Consider the following 26,502-nt stretch of genomic DNA (forward strand, 5'->3'; position numbering starts at 1 on the left):
ACACTCTGCGCGGCCATTTTTGGCCACTCATTTGGATTGTGTTCTGGATGTACTGTGACGTGAATTGTAGGAAAATGCATTTTTGTAATTTATATTGTGTATGATCCTGAATCTGACTGATTAAAAGGCGACATTAGTGGGAAAGACAAACTGGAAAAATTAGCACGTTATTAACAGAAACTTTAGAGTTTCGCCATGAGTAGATAGAACGTCCGATGATTATCGTCGCGATTCAGTATCACGCGGTCGTTCGAAAAGCACGCTACTGTATTTATTTGAACTCGAAGAAGTGCAACAATCGAGAAGTTTCACCGAATCCAAGACCACTAAAATCGACTGATTTTATCAACTTTCTCAAAATCTCATCATACGCAATAGCCAAGTTACGAGTACAGATTACAGATTATCCAAATTGCAATTATATTTACTAACTAAAGACCGATGTACCCTAACCAACAAGACTACTATTGATCAATCGCAATAAAACAACGTTTCAACTGAAATGCTTCGCGAACAATTACGTCCGAATCCAAGCGATGCCAGGAATCCCTTTCATCGTCCCGGGCTGCGACGTGAAGGAATTAAAGGTAGAAACCTCGCTCGATTCCCGTTCACCTACGCGAGTCAGCCATGTTACGTAACCTCGTTGCACGAGAGGAGACAAATACCATAAGTCAGCGTTAGCGCGGCGCAAACACACCGCTAATGGTAAACGGTACTGGTGGGTGGCGCACAGAATTCGGCGCTTTGCAAACCTGTCGGCGGCGGTACCAAAGGACACCGGAAGACGCGAGACGCGATGCGTGGGAGGACACGCGAAAAGAGATCGGCCGAGTCATGAAACTTCACGAGAAGATTCACTCGGGAACGCCTTTTATTTCCTCGACGAAAGATTGGCTGACAATTTGCGAGTTCGATGGAATGGTCCGATGGAATGCTCATCCTTTGTTGGTGAGGTTGGGTTTCTGTGGATCGTTGATTGGGTTTATGGGAATTTATGACACCTGGAAGGAGCTTAGGAGTTGTGGTAGCAGCGAAGTTATAATCCTCTATTGATAGTTGGTTTGGATTAAATTCAATTACCTATTGAAGATTATTGGGATTATTAAATCGATTATTGAATCGATACACGGTCCTATATTAAATCATAGAAATATTTCATTGTAAAAGACGAAAGACGTGACTTATTACGTTTTCTCCTGTGGTCTTCTTCTAAGAAGGATGTACGTAAGTAGATGAGATCAGAAATATTATTGTACGAATGAAACTTGTCCTAGAAGCGGCGCATAATAGCCCAGGATTCACCATTCATTCGGTGTCAAGTATTCTAACTTAAAGGACAACTTGAACCGCAAAAGGTTACAAGTGTCAAGAATAAAAGCATATACATTCGTTCCCTGACAGCGAGATGCAAGTTCAAGTATTATTCTTGCGTCATTGCTTTAAATAAACCTCGCGAGTCTCGACATCGAATCGAAAGATACGAGCAACCATACATAATAACTAATGTCCATTCCTCGAGGCAAGGAAATTAATCTCGTTCGTTAGGACTAGAATCGGTGCGATGTGGAAATTGTTTCGCGTAACATACTTCGAGATTTTGCAGTCGCTCGTGCCATCAGAAAATCTGTAATCAGAGGCGAACTCTCGAAACTCAAGCGCGACGCCTTGCGACGCGTTTCGTATCGCTGATACGTGTTTATCTTCGAGCCCAAAGAGAAACGCTGGCTCATCCGCCATTGCTCGCTCGGAATCCAAACGATAAACCTCGAGCGAAGATTTTCTCGAGCAGGACAATCGAGAAACGTCTCGCGTCCTCGACGTCAGATTTTTTCTCGTAAATTGCTAGTGAGAATCGAGCCAATGTGGAAGCTCTTCAATGGCCGGCGTGACGTGAAGTAGCCACTTTACAGCCGAACGCCGCCCACGTGCCGCTTCCGACAGAATTTCAAGTTCATCGAGGGCCTCGATAAATCATAAGAACAGGTCTGTATAAAGTTGTCGCGATACTCGACTCGTGGGCGCCGTGAACTTTTCGCGAAACGCGAATCCGATACTTTGTACGCTAGGGAACCGCCGTAGGACGATAAAGTCGATGGAAATATGCGCGGAGACTTTGACGCGCAAAAGGAGAGGTGGAGTGACATATGCAATTTAGGTTTCGTACACACAAAATTGAATGGGATATTAAGATCGTAATTCGTATCATCTACTTTATGTTTCGAGTATTTATCATTCTTCTCCTTTGTGTTTCTTTTTGCAAGTTAAAATTGGGCCAATTGAAATAGAAAGACCAGCTGCTAACGAGATGTAACGAAATAACGTCACAACTTCAACATCATCGTGCGCATAACAGTAATAAAACGACCACCCTGTTCGCGATTCATTACTGAATTAAGCGACCATTTCAGTGCCCTTAATTAAATACCATCGCAGCTCGTTAGTTACGCTTAACCTAGAAGACACTCACTCGAGTCTATCTATAACATCCAAGTGTACATTCGTTCTCTCTACTTTTTAACTCAACATAGAAAAACGTTCACTCACCGAATCCCATCCGAACTTCTTCCTCGTCGTCGCTGTCGATATGTTTAATCCCGGCGATCTCGAAGCTCCTCGTCGACTGTTCCTTCCTCTTTATCAATGACGAACAATCGCAAGTATCATCTCCGTTTCCACAGCTGCAATCATCTCCAGCGCACCTACACCCCAGTAGAGGGTCATCCGTGTCTATATTCCTGCACGCTGGGCAAGGGAACGTTAAGTCATCCAGCGAAACCCTTTCGATCTTCCTCTCTACGGATACCAGAAGATTTCCAATAAACGTGGGCAACTCGTCGTCACCAACGTCATCCACGTTTCGGTGGTTCTGCAGCCTGTTTTCCACGTCTCCAGCGATATTTCCATCTTGCTTCTGCTCGAGGACAGCCTGATCCAGTCGCAGGGGGGTCTTCAAGTGATCGGGAGCCAGCGCTTTGCTCCTGGTCTCGCACCTGGCGGTCTCCTTCCACTTCTCCATGGTCATCGACGAGACGACTTTGGCGCATCTCTTCACTTTAGCGCGACTCTCGTCGCTGGAAAGACTAGACGAGTGGTTCAAGCTGGCCCGCGTCGACGTCCCGTTCGATTCAGCGGCCTCCAACTCCGCCTTCCATGTGCCCACGCTCGACGTCGACCTGGACTTCATGACCGCGTGACCGCTGTCCACCTCAGAGTCGACGTCGCGATTATCGTTCGAACTTTTGCACTCGAGCCGATCTATCGATCGAGTCTCCTCGCGGCGATGCTCGAACGCGTAGCCCTGCTCGCGCGTCCTCGAGCGAACCTCCTCGCGCGAACGTCGCCTGGGCCGCATGCTCTTCACGGTACTCGACGATTGCGGCCCAGCCAGGCTGCTGCTCGCCGCACCGGTGCTCCCCTGCCCCTTTCGAGACACCTCCCGCCAGTCCATGAACTTCTCCTCGCGGTCCCAACCGAGGAACCCTGGAGCCCTCATCGACGTCGTTCGCCAAACTACTGCGATCTGCGTAGAAGAGGGTTGATATATGCATTTGACGTACATACGACACAGGATCGGTTGCGTGATGGTGAAAATCAAATGAGAAGTGGAAAAAGATGTAGGATAGATTGGTGAAAGTTGTAGGGAGGCTGAGCTACGTCAGTGGGGAGACACTATATTCGAATGTAGATTAGTTTATTGACTATACTGGGCGTTTCATTTTAATTCATTCATGAGATTATCTTCGTAACTATTTGTTCTTCGACGATATGTTTCACGTGGAAACGTGCTCCACGTTGCTCTGTATCAATGGGGACACAAACTTTATGCACAAATAACTTTATGAGGGGAACAAATCTTATATACAAATCTAGTAAGATTATACGAGTACGCGAGCAATTTGCGGCGGATAGGAATGAAAAAGACGACAGAGAAACGTGACTCACCTCGACGGTATTTCGCTCGTCGGTTTCACCAGCGGCAACTTCGCCGCTCCCCGAGGTGGTTGCAACTGCAGCTGCGCTGCGTATGCAGAGGTAACATTCCCCGAGACGTAGTGCGGAGGCTTCGAGCTCTCCTAGCTGCAGGACGAGGCCACGTCTGCCCAACGTCAGAGGCCAGCCTTCCGGTACCACCGACTCGTTTCCCTGCAACGGAATCATACTTATTATTATGCTAATTCGCAACTCAAGGTTATTCAAGGTTATATGAAACGATATAACAATATAGAACGAAATTCTGAGGAGACTTCGGGAGATAAACTAATATCTAATATTAATGGCAGAATCGAAAGGAGCAATAAGGAAAAATATATTTTCATCGTCAAAATTTCATGTTAGATTGCTTCTCTTTTACTTTTGCTTTCTTTCTTTCGCGTGCATTTCATTTATGTTAAACAGTTTCTGCTTATAAATAAATAAATAAAGTAAGTACTTCGTACCGACCGATAAATTATACTGCACATACATTTCTACATTTTCTCTTAACCTGTAGCAAAAGGATTTAAGATTTATCTCGGTATTACTAGCCATTTTATTTAAAGGAAGGCAGTAATACTCGACTAGAGAAATAATTACGACTTTCGATATGCTTAAACAAACTATTCGGCAAACCCACGCGACAGTTCCGATAAATTACCGCAGCGATATTTATTTCCCCTATAATTTGTGGAAACATAAAACACCCACAAACGCGTTCCAATTACCTCAACACACGAGGGGAGAGAAGGCCCATATTGGTTTACGATGCACGCAAACACGCAAAACAGTGATTCTCGGTCCCCTCGGTTTCCCACATCAATTGGATCGCCCCGTGGTCGCGTTAGAGGGGCGATGAAAAGGGCCCCGGACAATCGGGACGATTAATTAAAAGCCGGAAGCTTCGTGGCTAATGAAATTCCTCTAAATAAGTTATACGAGAAAGGGAGGGTAATTGCAAAGCCAAGCCTCCGCGAGAGAGAATGTTAATCACCGGTGATTAGAGGGTAATCAACGCGGATATGCCCAAAATTGAGCAGACGTGCGCTGCTAGTCGCGTCATACCTGTCCCACGGTTTAACCCGTTTCTGTCAGAGGAGAATACGAATGGAGTTTCATTGGACTCCGATTGCATTTGTGAACTGGAGAAACAGAATGAAACGTAATGTCCATTTTCTGCGATAATTATACAAGTAAAAAATAACGATTTTATATTTTGATATTCTGGTATAGCTGAGACCAGCTGCTCTCTAACGAGGCTTTTAGGAATCTTGGCGAAACTCTGAATTTTTTGTGCGATATAAATGATGACTTTTGTGACAGATAAAGACTTAATCTGACAGCGATTGAATTTTTACTCGATTGAGATATACAGCGTTTCATAACACGAACTCGCACTTGATAATTTAAATATGGGAAAAATTTGGATGGTTACATCGAGGTACAAGGTAATCTCGTGGAGCTCCTTACTTAAGAACAGAGTTATTGAGACACAGAAACATTCGTAAAGCTGAAAACGAGGTCAGACAGAACAAGTATTCACGTAAGCGCGTTTCGTTATTTCCTTATTGAGACTCGCTCTTAAGGACTTTCCAGTAATAGGCATCGTCACGGCTGTAATTGCTTAATAAAACCTGCTCTACCTGTTTTCGTATCAATAACAAACAGTCTTTTACAAGCCGATTATTACGAGAAAAAATATGAAAGATATTCATGAAACTCTACGCAACAAATATTGCAATGATATCGTCGCGATTTTATGTAAATTACTAAATATTTTGTTGTTAGGGTAGATATTAAGAATATGATAGAATCGAGTGAAAAAATTCCAAGAACGAGTAGAATCCTTGTCTCGACCAGAAGACTCTCTTTGTCAGAAACGGTGAAAGGGCAGCGTTGCAACGTTACTCCCAGAACCTCGTGTTTCGCCCACGCGCATCGATGCGCGACCCAACGTGTAAGCAATTAGACGGTGCGACACGCGAATAAAAGCGACCGGTAGAATGCTCACACCTTGCCCGCATACCAACAGCTGGAAATCAAACGACGCGAACACGCCATCAAACTATGCGATCTTTTTCCACCCTGCGTATAATTTGACGTACTCGCTAGAATCACATGCGACGTACAGATTTTCAGAAAATCCTATTTCCAGAAATACTTTATTCTTTTCGCAATCATTAAAAGCGTGTAAACGTTCTAAGAAAACTAACGTTGACTTTCACCGAATTATTTATTTTCAGCCAAATGAAATTTGTCATGCAATCGAACTTCAATTACCATTTAAATAGTGCCATTTTAAAGCATATTACCGTACAGTGTTTCCAGTGTTAATAACACGGTATTCTCAAGTATAGCACATAAATCAAAACACTGCCAGCCAAGTAAGTACCTTGCCTACGGACTGGTACCTTGCCCAACGAATTCCAAGCCATGTTGAAAAATCAGATTGCAGTTTGAAAAGACGGGAGTAACCTGAGCCGACTGCAGAGCCATTCCATTCTCGCCACCTCGAGTCGTATAAACGCGTGTATCCATCAATAACCCGACACCTAGCGGAGACGTTATCTTCGAATCGGCCAACTCATTTAGGAATTCATTACACTCATTAATTCGCCGTAAAACCGCGAACCATTATAGATACATCGGACATTTCCATCGACGTTCATTGTATCCGCTATCGCGTTCTCTGCCGCGCCTAGCATCGATATCGATCACTTTTTCCAAGACACCGCCATAAATAACTACGATAATAAAGTCGCAGAGACGGACAAAAATCTGCACGAATCGCTCGGTTGACAGTCGAATTCCATCGATATCGATCGCGAAAAACTGTTTCCCACGCGGTGATTACAGATAGATCATATCGCAGGGGAAGAAGTTGCGCAATCCAATCGAGAATGCGGCTTAATTAAGTCGAGAACGCGAAAGCGTGCCATGTGCCACGTATCGCGGTTCCTTTGTGTGTCTATCGAATAGTAGAGCGATAAAAATTGGCCAGTGTATCTTGCAGATCCGCTTCGTATTGCGAATTGTGTCAAAAAAGCGCAGGAGAACGTATATCTATGAAATGTATGGCAGAATTTGTAACAGGATACTTCAAACTATCGTATGAAAGGACTTGACCAAGATTTCTGTAAGTTATTCGTAACATTAGATCATTTTGTTAGATCATTATATCGAGATACTAGTTGCAAGGATATTGCGAGGAGCATTTTAAGTAGTAAGGGTAAACGAAAAGGAGAACATGCTACTTTGGGAGACTTTCGACGATAATTATCTTGTATGTATTCCATATCGAAATGAAAAAATGAATAGATGTACGGCAAAACTAATTATCCTAACCTATTCGAATTTGAGATTTTATCATAAAACCAACCCTGGTATTTCGAATACTTTTCTGTTTATATCGAAGATCATAAAATAACGCAGTATGTAAGTAACACATCTGGTATATCATTGATTATTTTATGTAGGTATTACACAACACACCTGCTATTAATTAGTCAAATACACACGTAAATTACTAAATCTATTCTCCAATCTCTGCTACTATCTTTAGAAACCTCTGCCAAAGCTGTCAACGTTACTTCTCACCTAGTATCCAATAGATCGCTTGCAATCGCTTGCACCACACAAAATAGCCAATTCACGCTTTCGAGCTATAAACGAGATAGCCGTTGGGGGGAAAGGAGAGCGTACGATACAGGCGGGTAATATCTAGTAATTTCATCTTGGATAGACAAGGCGACACGACGAGGTGGTCGGGTCGCGCGGCATAGTGCGGCCGTGCGACAACCTGGAGAACGGAATCAGCGTGTCGACAACAGGCCGGACTACGTTTATGATGGACGCGATAAGAAACGAGGCCCGTGGCTGTCACTGGCGTGTCTCATTAGCGGTAAACGGTTCGGTAGAGATGTATCTAGCGCCGAAACTAGCCTGGGCTTTCACTCGCGCCGCTGATTTACCGATCGGGCGCCCTTCAATTTACGTCGCACCTAGGTCGCGTCGTGTTTCGCCCCGACCACGAAACCAACGCTACGCCGGATACGCGGAGAGATAGGAAGCGTGTAAATCAAACCGTTCACCGTGAGCCGCGCGCGGCTCAGCTCCGGATCGTTAAAAGCGCCACTCGCCGCCAATTTCCCGGGGACGCCGGCCATAAAGCGTCGAGAAGGCGTTCTCTTCGCTTGCGTCACGATAATGGACCGATATGAACAATATCGCACGATCGGGCGTATAATACTCCGACGCGATGATTTTACGAGACTCTCGCCGCCACTGCTTGTTGAAATTTGCGTAATTATTGGTGCAGTGGAAAATAGAGAAATGCGAAATAAGAAATGGGCGAAGGAAGTCTTGTGATGGCGGAAGGAAAGTAAAAATCTTCGAATTTTGTATTTCTGAATTTCTAAATTTTCGAATATTTGAATATCTGGATCTTCGAATCTTCGAATCTTTAAATTTTCCTATTTCCAAATGCATGGAAACCCAAGCCGCTACTGGCGATTGAAATTCAACTTTTCTCCTGTTTACGTTCCACTTGGGCTCTTTTAAAAATTCACCGACAACGCACCAGTGGAAATTCTACTCATGTAACTGTTCATAAGAAAACGACAAAGAGTAACGTTACAAATAGGAGTGTCCAGCTGGTATCGATGCGATCGAACGGAAGAATTCATAATAAACGATCGAACGCGAAAGAAGTACTCTTGTACCGGATGCCATCAAAGTGACAGACGCCTGGTACGTGACTGACGAAGCCTCGTTAATCCTAGTTCCTACTACTAGCGCGTATACCGTGCAACGCACACGGACTTCTTTCACGCGTAATGCGCGTACGAAGAAAACACGAAGACGGCGAGAGATTAGGTGAGCTTGAAGAAAGTCAGCTTGAGATCCATTTCGATCTCGTTACAGACCGAAAAAATGCTTTAGTAAACTCGTTTCCGGTTATGTACATACGTTCCGCGTTACTTGTTTGATATTCGTGGTCAATGAGCAAGCCTAACCACTTTCAGGTGAAACAAGATATTAATCTTTTAACAAGTGAATGTACGAATTAAGTTTATTATATAATATATAACAGTTCTGACTTAAATGCTTGTAGATGTCAGTGTGTCTGATCGCAATGATCATGATTTAAGATGCAACGTAATACGTAGACAGAGGATCTCACCCAGAAGACTGTCCGACAAGTTCCCACAGGCAGAGAAAGCAACCGCACGCGGAGTTCTCCGGTTTTGATCGCGAAATTGCGTTCGCGGAGCGCGGAGACAAATACAAGCGGGCAGCCGCGCCAAATAGGGTTCCGCCGCGTACTGCGAATGGAGAGGCATTGTGTAGTCATTCGAAAAGCCGCAAAGGCTTAGGCGCGCGCGTCGCCAGAAACAAGCCACCAGAACGGCGGCGGTTCGTACTGAAAGACGGCCTAAGACCTAATCTGCATTTTAAACGAGCCGTGAGCTCGCTCCTCGCGAGAAGGGAATCGCCTCTCTTCGCGCTGCCGAGTTAAATTCTTCAGCCATTTTGCTTTCTCCATCTACGATACCTGGATGTAGGGCTTCTTGCGCAATAACAAACAATCGACAGTTGCCATATCGTATCACAGGTTGTAGATTTTCGTTAGAGAAACAGTATTTACAATCGTAGAATCTTTTTCCTCGAATAGGATAACCGAACAACTTTTAGCTAATTTCACTTCATTACCAATGTGACTATTATACAGGAAATTTTATCGACTCTTTCATTCTCGAAGCATCTAGAATTTGGCATAAGCGCAGAGGCAATCAGAGATTGTAAAATGAACGTGATTTTGTTTTGAGAGTTTTCGCTGTTTACAGTGTTAGTTCAAGTATGCGAGAGAATTCTACTATGCAAATTATACCTCTTTCTGCTATAGCATTCTTCCTTAAATCATAAACGTTAATATCTAACACTGAATAGATTACGAACGAGGAAGGATAGCAAAGCTCGCGATAAGCTAAAAATTCTTGGAGAAATTCGAATACTTTCTTAGCCTGTTAACCAGAATCTCCGGTCTTAAAAATATTCTTTGAACTTTCTTAAAGGACACGGAAATCAATTTCATTGGAGATACCGTGGTCGTCGGACGTTCACGTGGGAGAGAAACGCGTCCAGCTGGCGGTCGTAGCGAAACGCAACTTCTCCTCACGACCAATTAATCATCGCTTAACCTTTCGTTCGAGGGGGACCAACGAGAATAGAGGGGCTCGCTAATCGCGGAAGGAATCCGTTCCCTCTTTAAAACGGCCACTAAATTGCTGTCAACGTCTCCAGGTCGTTCAGCACGTTCACCATTTGCCACGTAACGCGGTAAATGGTCTTTCAGGTATTAAACTTCCAAGACATCGAACCAGGTTTTTTCGTAGCTTCTTCCATTTGTTTCGTATGGTTTCCCTTTCGTTTCACGTTGCATCTCGTTCATCAACGGATTATACGACTTTAATACGCGTGTCTCTGAACACAAGAAAAAAAATAGCGGTAAGAGAGAAAGAAAAAAAATATCAGCACTTTCTCTTTTATCATTCTCGTTTAATTAGTCCGCGCGTACACACGCGACACGAGGCGCGAGAAACGTCGCGCACGCGAACCGTTCATTAGGCGCATCGTTTTTCGCTTCTGTCCCTTTTCTTCGCGCGGGCTCTGCTCGAACGCGAGAAAGCGGACCGGAGAAATGAAATCCTTTACGATCGAACGAAAATATCGAACGTTATCCGTGTCATGGTATGATATTCATATCGTTGATGGTATAAGAGACTTCCATTGATTTTGGTTCAATGGAAACCATAGAGAATTTAGTCGTTACGAAGTAGTAGGTTGTAATAACGACGGCTAAGTTAGTTAAATTTGGACTACTTGCAGACACAATTTTTTTATTTTCCTTTTCATTAAAAATTGAGAAACTGTATTTGTTCGTAGACTGGTACTATATTTTACGCCTGATACATGCATCCTATCAACAGATAGATTTACCTATTCCATAAATCACGAATACCTTCCACCTGACTTCTCATTAAAAACGTCAAAGATCAAAATGAATGCAAAAACAGTTTAATAATCTCGTTAGCCACTTCCCGTACAATGAGAAACATAATTCATCGTTCAGTGCCTAAACAACTTCATTAACCGATCCAGAAGCTTGTTGCAGGCCCTGGAGGGCGCTAGCAGTGTTCCTCAAGTCCGAGTTGGCGTTATCTCGTTAAAAGCGAGGCGACGCGTCGCGACGATGCAATTCATTGTCGCGATATCTGCGATCATATGCGTAGTCAGCTACCTCTCCGCGAGCATTCGACTCATGAATTACGATCGACTCATCGATTCTATCGAGTTAATAAGTCCGGGTCTCGGTCGTGGCGATCGCGGACGCCGATTAACACGTCGCTTTTATCGCGATCGCCGTGTCGTACGACCGGCTGTCGGATCGTCTCGCGTTCTCCTTGTTTCTGCCTCGTCTTTCATGGCAACCTTCTCCCTCCGACGTTTAATCCTTAGACGCTTGGAACGTTAGTGTTACCTGTCGTCTCGTGTCTCGATTCGGTCACGACTATCGTGAAACGTGTCGAACTTCAATTTCAGGAACGATTAAGCACTTGTTTCGTTTAGACGTTTCAGTTCCGTTTTGATATTCGAGGTGCTCATTTTTTGTTTATGATCGCTACACGAATTTGTGCCAGAGCCAGCGTGGCGTGTTGGTTTCTAACACGTATATCTGGGATCTCTAAAGAAACATTCCTCGCTGAAGTCGACGCAAGTCCTTTGCACAAGTTCCAAGTTCGCCTATCCTTATCTTACGACCTGAAGTTACAGAAACTTTCGACGTACATTCCACCTCCACAAGGAAACAGCTTCAAACAGCCTCTATCGACTAACTAAGAATTTTCGAACTTCATTCTTCCAGACATTCCACTATTCTCCTCTTACGTTATCTCCCTCGAAACTTCTTGCATGTTCCCTTCTCCCCTATTACGCAACAACACCTCGAACGGAGGACTATGAGGAATCTACACGAAAAGATTCCTCAACGCGATCACCTCGAAGAGAAACACAACCTGCACGATCTTTCGCCTAACCTCTCCGACAACCAAATGGAAAAATCTCAGGAAATACCGCATGTAACTTTCTCACAGACTTCGGACGACTGCAGACGACTGCAGACGAGAAGCATTACGACGTCCACGACATCCATCATTCGTTCCGATAAACGGCGAACGCGACAGCGACACCGCGTCGTCGACCGATCAGATATCGTTAAACAGCGTTCACCGTACGCGACAGATAACACCGTAGACACGAGTTCCGGCGGCGTTCGAAAGAAAATTGACCCAACTTTCAACATTGTCGTCGTCGTCCGAGCAGATCCTATCTTAGTTCTCCCGTGGCCTGTGTCTGCCAGTGTGCTCGACCGATCGAGCCCGAGGAATCGCGATCGACTCGCAATTTCACTTCGCCGGTGCGGCGCGGCGGCGGGACGCGATTCTTTTCCGGCTCTCTCGCAACCCGCCATTATCTGATGTGACATTTCATGAAAATATGACGGGGCTCGTTCGTTATTAGGCTCGCCAAGCCGCGAGCACCGTGCCGCCAGGCAATTATCGTTCTCACGGTGTAATTATCGCGATTGTTATCCGTGGGGCGAGGCCAACGGGGTCAGATCACAAGGATCCATGTCGTACACTGTTTCAACTGACTATCCTCCGCGTCTTGTCTCCTGAACTTTTCTATCGTAGATGGGGAACGTGATTTTCTTGGGATAAGGGAATTCTTGATCGTGTGTTTAATCACAGAATGAATGGAAAAGTGATAGAAGAAGTGATCGGGAACAACAAGCGTTAATAGCGAGACCGAACGATTTGAAGATCTTATTACGTGAAAATACTTGAAACAATATTATATAAATAAACTATAAAATTTCTCGACAATGTTTAACGATTGATATCCAATTTGTCTTATTCTGATATTTGTATCGATACAACGACAATGTCGTTGCAAATAAGAAGCAAATAAAAACACTATTTTTTAGATATTCTCTCTTATCCTGGTCATATCCTAATAATCCTGTAAACTATCATAATTTCCCATTCAAAAAGATTATAAGAAAAAAGCGGTCGCGATGAAAGAGGCTTCAATTCGTTTCCATAGAGGCAACTCGCTCGCGTTCTGACCCGCTGATTACCACGGCTAAATATAGAGCGTGCAAGTAAATTGTCGTTTAATTAGCAGACTGCCAATCATTTCGTTATCGGCATTCTTTGTTGGCGAACGAGTAACCGAGTCTCCCCTTAGACAGCCGCATCCTGTTTCTGATTATCGACGAGTCTGCATCCTCTCTCTACGAACCTAAGTTCACGTCGCCGTGACTTTAACCTTTGTCAGGGACATTCTCAACCAATAGAGGGGAATTGTTGAAAACAAGCGCTGTTTAATCGAGTTGTAGGAAACTCTTATAAAAATTATATTTACAAATTCTTTAATGAGAAATAAAAGAATATCATTCCTCCTGCATTCGGTACGTGCCGTTATATTGTCATCGAACAATCGATTTCTAACGACATTGTTAATCTCTAACTTCTAAATAACAATGACACAAACAATTTCTTTTCCCACCAGAATACGATATTATAGAAGCTATTAAGAAAATTAGGCTGCCTTTAACCAAATTATTGTTTTTTATTTATTTATTTTATTTTTTTAAATTTTATTCTATTTTTATTTATTTATTTTTTCGGCGTAAGGCCGACATACCTAATGTACCATCGATATCCCTACGGCGGTTCTTTTGCCGAATATTCGGAAGAATGCATACGCGGCAACTGTCGCGGACATCTAATAAACGCGTGTGTAGTGGAGATATCGAAGAGCAACAAAGAAAAAGATCCGTTTGGTTTCGAACCAAAGATTCATTCTGTTCCGAACTGCGAAGTGCGAAAGGTTTAGCGTAATAGCGAAGCAAACGCAATTCAAGATACGTGATTATTAACTCTTGATAGTTAATCGTTAATCGTTAATTATTGATCGTAAATCGTTGACTGTTGATTGTTGATTGTCAATAGTTTACTAAACCTTTTTTGTTGAACATTAAGAGTATTTCTTGTGGGCACCTTCATCAACAACCACCTCATTTCCTTCGTCAAGACTCGCTTACCAACACCCACATTTCCATTCAAGCTATCCGGAGTTTCGACAAGGTGATCCACATTCGAAGTGACCGACGATAATCACGATCATAAATTCATTACGGACATAATAGGATCATAGAGCGATCTAAATCCGGCGATACTCGATCTGGAGTCGGCTCGTTTATCGTGGTCGCCCAGTTGGCCAGGTAACTGCCAGGGGAACATCGATATCTTTCAGGTGCACGCACCTATATAATTATGATAATTGTACCACGATCCTCCCCCTCTCTCTCATTCTGCTTCTCTGCTCGTAATTAATGGCGACGTTTCGAGGAATTTGCGGACACCGGTCGATTCGTGACAATCGGAGTATCGCAGACCGAGCTAATTGCCTCTTAGACGGAACAAGCTCCATACTGAGGAGAAATCCGCGAATTTGTAGTTACAATAATTTCATAACCCACGGTGAAATTTATATCCTTCGAATTTTCAGAAAAATAGACTACTCGAAGGGAGTAGTTGCATGCTACAGAAGATACATCTTGTTCAAATCTTACTAAACTTTGAGATTTTGACAATAATAGGATTAGAAACTTTTTATGAAAAAATTATACTCTACCTCAATTATACTCTATCGACAATTCCTTGAACATCTATCGTTCTCTAGTGTGCACTTTAATTATGAAAATAAGTGAAAATAAATAATCATTTCTTTCATATGAAACAAGTTCAAACCTAGTGCCGAACAATTTCGATTTTTCCGTATCAAAATTTCAATTTATACTGTTTGATCACTTTGAAAAGTACCACGTTTCAGAAATAAGTAGAACGCAACACTCCATTCCAGTGTTAAGGATATCGCAAATCTAACTAAAAACAGCAACTCGTAAATAGGCAACTTCAAACCAACACAGCATGGAAATTCCAGCAAGAGAAATAAAGAGGAAGGCAGCGTGTCGCGTCAACGTCCAGGAAGTACCAGAACCCCATCAGTCCTCGTTTGTCTTTACAAGACAAACACTAAACAGCCTATTACTCGATCTTTATAGCGCTCTCGCAACGTATGGCTAGAGGAGCTGCCTCGAGTCGTTCGAAACCGTTTCCAAGCGACATAATGGTGAACGCCATGGATCTATCCGCCATCATCCTCTCTCTAGGAGCGCTAGCCTACCTTCTCCAGGTGCACGCATGCATCTCGATGATACACGATCATTACAAACGCTCGCAGCACTGTTGCGTGCAAATGCTACCTTTTCTGCGTTACTTCGAGCTTTGTCCAGGAAAATCGTTTCTGGGATGTGATGCTCGAGTGCTTCCTTGGCTGTTGACAGGTCCTTGACGAAGATGTGCAATTCACTTTCCTTTTTCTTTCTTATTGCATTGGTTTCCTGTTATTGCTAACGTTCGATGCACACTTTCAGATATTTTTTCAACACAATGAGATAAAAGTTTCCTATGGTAAACGTTCAAATACTTTCGTGAGACGGTATATTTTGTTAATTAGTGAATTACGTGCTATTTATTTCATAGACGAAGAAAAGTTTCTTATTAATCAATGAAAATTTCATTCGCTATTAGTAAATTGAATTTTGGTAAGCATAGATCTGAGAATCAGATTCGCGCGTAATTTATGTTCAAAGATTCGAAGGCTACTTGAGAAGTCGGTGAAGAAGGGAGATTAACGATTCGGATTTAATTGGTTTCCTGACAAATTACGGCAAAGAAAATCATTAAATGGGTCTAGAGATCGAAGGGAAATTACTTTGTAACCGATCCACGTTTACTCCATAAGATCGGAGCAATGTATCAACGCGGTTGCGTGCAATTTGTTATTACGTATGTCATCGCGGCGAACCGCAGGTAAAAACAAACCAGTGATCTCTCAACCGTTTATCAGTGCGATGAAAGGAGCTTTATTATTCATCGCATCGATCGAAAAACATCAAAGAACGGATTGGACAACGTGTAATTAATATTTGTTTAGTCTTTTTCCTCCTAAGTTTCGTTGCAAACATCGAAGACGAGGGAGGGAAAGGGCAAATTATATTTCCACGTAAAAGTTAAGAAAAATCGAAGCAATACCAGAGAAATATCAGTAACTACGTAGTAACAAATCACTGATGAAAAACAGAAACCTTGATTCATGTGTTTCCGATTATCGTTCTTTTTGTGATTCACTGAAGTCCGGAAATTAAACACAAAGTAGCAATGAGATTCTGAAGCTGCTTCGATATTTATCGGCTGTGTGATTATATTTTTTATGTTACATTGTCAACTAACCATTCATCATCGTGAAACTTTACTTCAGAAATATAAAATTTAATAATTTTACGACATACCCTTTCCAACATAAAATATTTTACAAATGATGCAACACCGATCGCTATCAGATTCACACACGATCATCTCCTCGCAAGCAAATTACATTGAGCCCGGGTTATTTTTTCTCGAAATAATACATTTATTACATAATATAATTATATCACAATTATAGGGTAAATATGGCGCAAACACATATTGTAATTAAGGAGAATGTATTATAAATCGGAAGTCATTCTAAGTCGCGAAGCATGGATTATGAATAAATAATGGTAACAATAATATGTACATTTATTATTCAACCAGTCACCTACTATTTACACAACTCTAATATACTGTGTCGGTCGTTATACTTTAGAAATTTTATGTGCTGTATATTCTATGCGTCCTTTGCATTTTTACATCTTCCAATTTTCCATAATAAGTCTAACAATCAACGAACGACCCAGTAAAACTGCGCGAGTTCTAAACTTTCCAAATAATTATCGGCATTCTTCCTGTCGATGAATTCGAGTCAGCCGCCGCTTGGAAACCGTGTCACGAATGCTGTCCGCATTTTTTTCGTCGCCGTTGAAAAACCGGTCGTGAAAAAGTTGGGGATGAAACGAGAAGCCGATAGAAGGTTGGCGCAACGCGCGCGAGTTCGCGATACTTTCGCAACCCGGCTGCCGTTTAACCGGCTTAATAATTGCACTCCTTATACGTGCACTGGGATAATTGTTTTTGCATAATCGAGATGGCTCTGGTGCGACGAAAGAAATCGCCGCCGTGACGATGGCTCCGTATTATCGAGGAGAAATGCGTCGAACGCGCGCGAAACTGCGTTACGCAACGCGAACAAATGTTTCCATTGAAAGGAAGAAGAAATCGAATTCGGACGGATGGGACGATTATATAATGGTGGATGCGTCGATACATCGTTCGTACCTCCCTTAATCAAGCCTCGATAAAAATAATGGAGGAGAAAACGAAGATCTCTACTTTCGATGTTTCGTTATTCCATTACGATTTTCAAGGCAAACAAATTTTCTCTGTTATTGAGAAGATATTAAGCTTCCAAATTGTATCCAAATAGAAGAAATATTTTTTTATTCTACTGCTCCTTCGCTTTAATTGTAACTGTTGAGAATTGTGGATCTTAATTGCCGAAATAAAAGTAAAGAAACACTAAGATTACACTTAGAATTCATATTAAAATAGTTTTAGATTTATTTAATAAGCGACTTCCAGGATCTTCGTCGATATACATTTGCACGCGTCTCACCACCTTTCATATCACACTGCCAACGGAACAGTTACATCCATCTGTTTTTCGAGACGCCACGCACACATATATTATACTTGCACACACTCATATTCACATACGCGTGTCACTACTACGCGGCCAATCTAGTCCAGCACACAAAATTATACATATCTGAATAGTAACAAAAACGTATTAAAGATTATATTTCTTAGGAAACGATTCTATTATGTTTATGATTCAACGCATAAATTTCTAAATTTCTTAATGTTATAGAGATAGAATTGTATCTATTATTAAAATCAATCTTTAAGGATTAAATCGTATGAAACCATCAATCGAAGATAAACAATCTAGCGAAATTTTAGCGACAGTTGATTAATTTTATCTAGAAACCTGGTAACAAGATACTATCTCTCTATAAGACACAATTTACACTTGGTATCCATTATCGAATTAATGTCACCGCTTTCTAAACATCTCCACTAAGCTACGACATCCATCGTGATATCCTGAGGAACGTATGGAATAGAGGGATCGATACTTCCGGAAAGACACGCGAACATCGAGGATCCTGCTACGCGTGAGAACAGAGGGCACCGCATCGATGCATCACGTACCACCATTACAATATTTCAGTAGAGCCGTTTTCATTGTTCAAACGCCGCGCGCATAAAAGCCGCGGGGGGTGCTCATAAGCGCCGACTCGCCGTATGAAATACGACCGGTTTGCATATACACCGATCCAAAGCGGCCGCGTGTTCCTCGACTTTTTCCACTTGCGCGCTGATTGTTCACGAAAATCGATCATCCAGCGCTGTAATTACGTGCTTCGCGATTCTCGTATTCTGTGATCGTCAGGTGGATCCATTCGTTAATCTTAGATTTAATGACGAGTATCGAATACTTTTAATTGTATTAATTGCATTTTGCTTAATTTTTACACATACTAACCCCTGTTTGACAGATTTCTTGAAATAATTTTGCTTTCATTTTCTCTTTCAAATCTGATATCCTTGCCACCAACATTTCTATTCTTTATTTTATCGTCAATCTGCGTCAATCTGTAAATCTAGTGGTCTAAATAAAATTGTAAATCCTTTACCTAAATTTTAACCTTTATAATCTTCTCGCCATTATCATTTGTTATTAACGAACAGACTTTACATTCGAAGGAAATTCTACATAAACCAAATGACTGCACAAGTTAATTTCACTAGTCAAATCTCAAATCGCATTTCATATTCAATGTGACATCAACAAGCAGCAAGCATCAATTCCCATTTATACTCGACATGCAAAGCTTGATTTCTCTCGCGTCGAATTTATCGCCAACAATATTTACACTTAAATAGGAAGAGGTTAATCGTGCGTCGACGACCTCATCATAATCCTGCGAACTTCCTCTGCCGATGGTCTCCGCGCGAAAATCGCTCGTTCACCGTGCGCTTTCATTGTCGTTCATTCGTCGCGTCGTTAGAAAACCACGGGTCTCGATGCCACGACATGATAATTCGATCGTATAACACATAAATATATACGAAGAACCATAGAGTGAAATACACATGCACGATGAGAATGCGCGATTTCTTGAAGAAGGTCTGTAATCTTGCGCGAGGTGATCGGTTTTCCTCGATGGTCAACAGCAGGACCTTCGACGTTAAGGGGTCAGTCGATTCAATTTCCGGTCTCGAAGCTTTCATTTTAACGCGCCACCTTCCCACCTTTAACTTTCGATCTTCCACTTTCTCGTCTCGTCAAATTGCCCAGATTATTTTCCGCTGATAGCATTGCGTCGGCAACCACGACGTAATTACAGTTTTAAAATACGACTGTCGAAGGTGCGGTGATTGGTTCATTTCCACGTGCTACTGATTCGTCTCTTTGTTTTTGCGAAATCGAATCCTTGAACACGAGTCCCTGCAAGTCAATCAGCTTGGACAAGGTCTTTGAAGGGGATCAAGGGTAGCAACGAGATGAGAATCTGTAGAAACTTTCATAGTTTTGAAATCTTATACATACGTATTCTAAATTCTACAAAAGTAGACAAAGTTAAAAATAAATCTGATACTATCGTCTAAAAAATCATATCGATCCAAAAACACGAGGAACAAAGATTAAGCATGTCTCTAATAAAAATTCTTGGCAAATACAGATTGACACATTATTCAAAAATAAACAAATTCTCCGTCTCACGTTTGATCCGAAACTTGCTCTCTTAGTCTGCCACTTACGGTCGACTGTACCCTTCATATCGTCACATTCTTATAACACACCATGATTCCCTAATAACAATTAATTACTGCTAAAAACGATCATTGAGCCTCGATAAATGGTGCTTCCTTTACCAAAACAACCCTCAAAGTGTCGATTTTCGGATCGATAACGCGTCGGACGACGGAAATCGGCGTCCGATCTTTCACTTTAGCGGGGAACGTGAGAGGCAACGACGAAGAACGGTCGCGTGGGAACGGCTCTCCCGCCCTTCTTTCCATCGTGGAAAATTGAATGGTACGACGTGGATGAATACAGGCGATCGTTAGACGGCCGATCGCTGCTTACGAATCGACCGGTGAAATGCCTTCGATAAGTGCGCCGATAACCACCGGTCACAGGGCCATCGCCTGCACGCGTCCACGTTCACCCGTTCGGATACATAGGCCGGCTAGTTCCTTTGTCATCATTTTATGGTTCGAAATGATACTGTACCGAGAAAGCTGTTTGTACACCGACGAATCGTGTGTGCAACGTTCGTTGTGTGCTTTATACCAAGACCACGGTGGAAAGTATGATAAGTCATATCGCCTATGTTTTTTCTTTTTTTTTTTCTTTTTATATAGAAACAATTTTGAAGTTCAATTTACGTTTTTACGTATTCTAATTGTCTCTTTAAATACTTGAAAAATGTTGTTATCACCATTTGGTTGCTAATATTCGTGGAAATTTTTATGAATTACCTAAGTAGACAAATATTTTATCTACTAAACATTATGAGCAAAGATTACACTGTAGATAGTTGATCAATTTTCGTGTACATTTTAATTAAAGCAATTTAACGTTCTACAATCAGAACATTTTTTAATTATTAGACAGAATCTTCTTATCTTAAGTAAAAACACAGAAACAAATAATTCCTAAAATGACAATGTTTTGCTTGGTTGACATCAAAAGAATAGAACGTAGCAACAGGAAATCCAGCGGAACAGTGAAAAATGGATAAAATGCAATTTAAAGACACAGATACATAGGTACGTTCCTTCAAGATTACATTCCATTAAAGAAAGATAAGGAGACTGCAGGCAGATTGATTCTTGCAACGCAACCCTCCAACTTTTAAAGCTCACAGGATAACACGGAGATTTACGATCCTTTCTAGGGCTGAGCCCCGACCGAAGAAAAATACCATGGCACCGTTTCGAAGTTACAGGGCGTGATTTACGACACAATATCGCGAAGAGTATCGATTATCACGATGACGTCGCGTCGTTACTCTTCAGCAAGGAAACGACGATACTCGTGGATGTTTCGTTAATCCGGTTGGCTCGTAAGCTTGAACGTTAAGCGGCGCGTAATGGCATTTAAAAGTATCTCGCGTTGCGAGCGGGTTCCCACAGGGAACACCTACAATTACGGGCTATTACAAACTGGCCGTGAGTTCGTTTCACGGCTATAGTTTTTGCAGGTTGGCCCGAGGTAGCGGCCGAGACGAAAAAGGAGATCGTAATGGAGCTGCTGCACAGTGAGTTTGTTGCAACGACCGTGTACAGAGAAAGCTGTCCCGTCGATGTTGAATAGATTAGAGGAAAATAGCCTGGCCCGCTAACCCGTGATCGCTCGTTTCTAATTATTGCTGCTTTGATTGCTATTACCTGGTTAAGAATCTACGATGAATCTCGTCTGCCATTGATAGAAAGCGTGGTGAGAGCTTTCATAAGGATTACGTGGGAAGGCGATGAATGCTAAATCCTCGTGTTTTTTTGAGAACTGATTTCAGAAAAAGGGGAGCTAATGAGGCGTGTGTTATGTATTACTGGTTTATGCAAATCCATGTTTTTCTAAACACGTGCAAGGCATTGGAATCCGACAGGTAGGAATTTCTTTTACTCTTTACACGTTGTAACGAGTATATTGCTTGGCATATTTTTGTTGAATATGTTATACATATCCTACATAGTTTTACACAATTAGGTGTATATTTAAATATGCTAACTAAATAATCGTACGTGTTGGTGGATAAATGAACGTGACGAGACTATGAGTTGTAAGGATTAGGAACTTGAAGTAAATGACAATTGCAATGCACGCAAAGGGTACACATAAAAATTTCAAGAGAGATACTTGAAGGCTTTCCTTCATGCAAAAGACAGGCACATTGTGTTCGCTAGGTCTTTAAAGCTTGGTAAGTAGTGAAGGTAGATTACGTTTCTTAGACTACTTAAGTGGAATTAGTCGATTTGATTGAGTCAGTCGAGTTACTTAAGTCAATTGAGTCACTTCAGTTACCTAAGTTATCTACATTCGCCGACAATCGCCAGCGAGTAATAGTATTTCTCGAGCTTACACAATCGTTCCGAGCTTCCCGAGTTGTGTTCCCGATTTATTTAAATTATTCCTAAATTACAGGCATCGGTCCGAGAATTACAAGTGCTTTAAGCGTAGTTACACGCTCTGAAATTTACATCGTTGAGCAATAAATCATCCACAGGTAGACCACGATCGACGATCGATGCTTAAACATTGCATTTACCGATCGACAAGCGCGAAGGAATTCCGAAGTACGCAACCGTCTAAAGTGCAGCTTGCCGATCGCCATTATTTCCCTTGTTATCTCGTTTCATACGACGAAACGCTTTCAAACAGATGCCGCAACGTTCCTTCTTAAAATCCATCGATTTCACCGAGAAAATTCCCTGACGATGTAACATTTAATAATTTCATCTTCAGCCAACAATCATAGGAAAGAAGAATTTATTAAGGTAATTGGTGTATCTTTTGTGACCTGTAGACACTTTAGATCCAACTTATCCAAACGAATTCAAGGAAACCTTCCCTTTCAATCTGTATTTGCAACAGAACTTACATCGAACCCTGACTTTACTTTCTATCATTTACATTTGAAGAATTTCGATTCAGTCACATTTTTCAACTTTTAAAAGCCCCATCCTAGCAAGTATCATGAAAGTTTCATAATTAATTAAGTTACAACTCTGCCCTCAGTTGCCATGCGTTCTCAGGACTTGAAAAAATATCATAAAAGAGTACTATTTTATAAAATACGCTATTACGCTGAATCCGCACCCTCTGGTTCGATAATTATTGCATATTGTGCATATTTCATACATATCATATTACACTTGGCAATTACCGCAGAAAAATTGTCCCCACACTGTATCAAGTAACATTCGATCACAGTGTACCAGCATACGATGCAGCGTGAACAATCGTTGGCCACCAGCGCGAGCATTTTTCCCGTCCGCGAAAACCTCTTCTCACGTTCAAGGGGAACAGTGAAACGTTCCCAGAAGTGGCGTAACGCAATAGTCCGGGAAGAAGAACGGACACAGGCCAGCGACCAAAGAGGAAAGAGCCAGAAGAACAGACAAGAGCAAGAAGACGAGGAAAAGGAGGAAGAAGAATAACAAGAAGACGACGAAGACGAAGAAGAAAGAAGAGGACGAGGAGGAGGCCGGGAACAAATTATATAAAAGGACCACACACGGTGCACAAGAGGGGGCAAGGAGGCTCGGACTGCTCGAGCATGTGGTACAGGCGAAATATATACGACTTCTCCGTGACTATGCCCGGGGATTTACCTTACGTCCAGCGTTTGAATCGCTCGTTTAGGATGAAAAGGATCGGTGGCTCGACAGCTCTGCACCACGTGGGTGGTGCGAGCGCCGCGAGAGCCCGGAAGGATCTCACGCTACCCCCGCCAACGATCTGCCAAGATTTAATGCGCCTCGTCCCCGAGAGCCAGCGCGACACTGGCAAATCGTCCGCGATCCAAGAACCCGTTTAAATCGGGGAAAACTGGCCAGTGACGATTAAGACCTCGGATTTAACGGGATTCTTACGCGACCATACCGTCGATGCGCAACTTTTCGATAGGAACGAGGTGGTAAACGTTCGACTGTAAATAAAACGTGTCGCATTTACAGTTGTAGGAAATGTCGTGAGGCGGATTATTTGGTAGGCTGTATTTTTGGAATTTATCTGCGAAATTTTGGGGAAGATTCATATTTACAAATTAAATGGTTCGAGCCAATGATATGGGAATTATAGGGAGGAAGATGTTTGCAACTTGATCTATGCGATGTTCAAAGAGATGTTCTCGCAGGCAAAATGTTTTAAACGCAACTCGTGTTTAAGTTCTTAGCTTATAACGCTAATGGGTTTGTCATGTTCTTCTCATGCGTTTTTTTCAATCCTATCTACCGCAACAGTCGAATGCTTATGCATTAAAACGTTAACACGAAATAAGGTATGAACCCTGTGCATTTTATTAAAGATCACTGATATCTGTGTGTGCGTGTGTGTACAAATGAAATAGGTATGTAATTATCTATATATTAAGAATACTGAAAAGCACGAAACACAAAGTTTCATAAGGCGATAAATCATTTCTATACCTCGGCCGTGCTTCTGGTAGCAGGCAATAACTCGTAGAGCGGTATCGATACGCGCGTATAATCTTCGATTGGTACGGAACTGAGCAAAAAGGGGCGAGAAAGCGAAAGAGATCTCGACGATCGGTCGATAAATCGATCCGGGATCGCGAACGTTGTCGTCGTCTTTGTGGCTCCCCCTCCCCTTCCCCGCGAAAACGCAATTACGGTCGCGTGCGGAATTTCTCTTCCGGCCAATATTTCAGCTCGCATCCCCGCGGCTGCATTGTGCATACATTATCGCGTACAAAGTCACGCGTACCGCATGAATAATAATCGCGGTGTTGGTCTGATTATAGCGCGCCATCGATTTCCGCCACGTCGCTCTGAAAACCTGCACGAGACATATACACGACACGATAATAAAACTGAAACGACGAGCTTCGGAAAAACCGAGACTCGATGTTTCACGGACGTTCGAGGTATGTTCGTATTCTGCTTCCGTGCAAACAGGATCAGTACGATCGATTGGTGAGTCGATGAACCTTGAAATTGCAGTGTTTGATTGTCTAAATCATTTTCGGTGTCTCCTTTAAAACATTTCTCCAATTATTGAAACATTCGCCGTACATTTATAAATTTTTACTCTTTTCTCTGATGTTCACAATCGCATAGCTTCTTTTGTTATTCCCCTTGTGTCTACCTTTCAATTTATTATACAATTTATTCAATTTATTATAAAGTGTCTTTCTTTCGCAGACGTGTTTTTTTACAGCAGTGCACATTCATACAAACGTGAAACCAAGTCTGTGAAATGTCGCGGTGTTTATCTCAACAGAACAAAAATGCGTCCTCATAAAACGAAAGAAACTTTTCATACAACCTAATATTATTAGGTATATTGCACTATGAATTATCCAAATATATTCTGCCATTTAACATTTTCTATTTATCTTTAGATATATTACATTATTACATTACTAATCATTTCTCCTTGCAAACTAATCTTTGACATATTCCTATTCCGTTATCATTTATTCTATCCACTGCAACGGAGCTTTCAAAAATGATCTCATTTCGAACGCGACACTGAGCTCGTCTTTGAATCGAGGTATCACCAATTATTCAAGAACCTGTTGTTTGCCAAACATCTACGAGATAACAAAAGACTGGAGAAGCGTGAGGAAGATTCACGCGTCCGCTTGTCAACTTTCCACTCCAGATAAAATCTCGCAATCGGCATCGGCGAAAGGCTGGCTTCGGGAGTGTCGTACATCACGCGGGATATTCATAATAGCTACGACGTCCGAGCTAAGTATACAGTGGGCACTTGTGTGTACGGAGAGCAGGTCAAGTGCGTTTCTCGCGAGAACGAGCATCGAACGCGCGAGTAACGATCCTGCTGCGAGCCACAATCGTTTCGATGTTATGAACTATTCTAGAGATTGAGAAAGTGTTCGAGTGGACGGTCGATAATTCATAATTGAAGTTTCATTCTGTATCTTTCTACTTTGACAAATGAAAGGAGAGATCTACAACATCTGTCATTAACATGTCACCGTTCCAGTACCATAATTACGTAACCGTAAATTTGCAAATTTTCAGGTAAATGAGTAGCTAGTCTCGGACGTTTCTGATTATAAAACTTTATAATTTTTTTAACATCTTTGGCCACTAAATGGGAGTAACAGAAACACTCGTTGTTAGTTACTTCGTACCGATAACGACGCAGGTGTTAGTTGCATCGCATAGGTAAAAGTGAATAAGTAAAGTAGAAAATGCAAACAATGTTGAATTATAAAACATTTCCTTCGTTGTCTAATTGCAAGTGTTAGTAATTGCAATTGGTTCCTCGTCTGCTGAAAAATCGCTATTCTGAAGTTGCATTTTTGTTGCACTGAAACAGCTGCAAATATGAATCATAAACTTGCCATATAATAGGTGGAAAAATTATAGACGAAGATTTGTGCCTATTGAACAATTTAGAACAGAAAGGATTAAGTAAATTCTCTTTAAACTTTCTACGTAATATTCTACGTAATATTCTTAATGACCATTCGAAACTCTGTACGTTTAATTCTTCAAGAATGCATTTGACTTTCCCCCATTCCTTCTCTCAGCATCTAAGAAATTCATTCGCATTAATTATTTTATATCATTCAATCATGCCAGAAAGCACCATTTAACTGTAACTTGAAATTATTCACACAGATTGCGC

The 26,502-nt window shown here is 41.9% G+C and overlaps 1 protein-coding gene across 4 annotated transcripts in view; it reads right to left on the reverse strand.

Moving 5' to 3' along the window:
• LOC117153763 (uncharacterized) overlaps positions 1-26,502 on the reverse strand; it is a 302,729-nt gene that overhangs the window by 133,179 nt on the left and 143,048 nt on the right. For all 4 annotated transcript variants that reach the window (XM_033328133.2, XM_076621483.1, XM_033328130.2 and 1 more), the window contains exons 4-5: positions 3,946-4,146; positions 2,548-3,523 (exon numbers count right to left, since the gene is read on the reverse strand). In XM_033328133.2, coding sequence (XP_033184024.2) covers positions 2,548-3,523; positions 3,946-4,146 — 1,177 coding nt within the window. The remainder of the gene's footprint in view (positions 1-2,547; positions 3,524-3,945; positions 4,147-26,502) is intronic.

This window comes from Bombus vancouverensis, chromosome 1, assembly GCF_051014615.1.
Source record: "Bombus vancouverensis nearcticus chromosome 1, iyBomVanc1_principal, whole genome shotgun sequence".
NCBI classification, from domain to species: domain Eukaryota; kingdom Metazoa; phylum Arthropoda; class Insecta; order Hymenoptera; family Apidae; genus Bombus; species Bombus vancouverensis.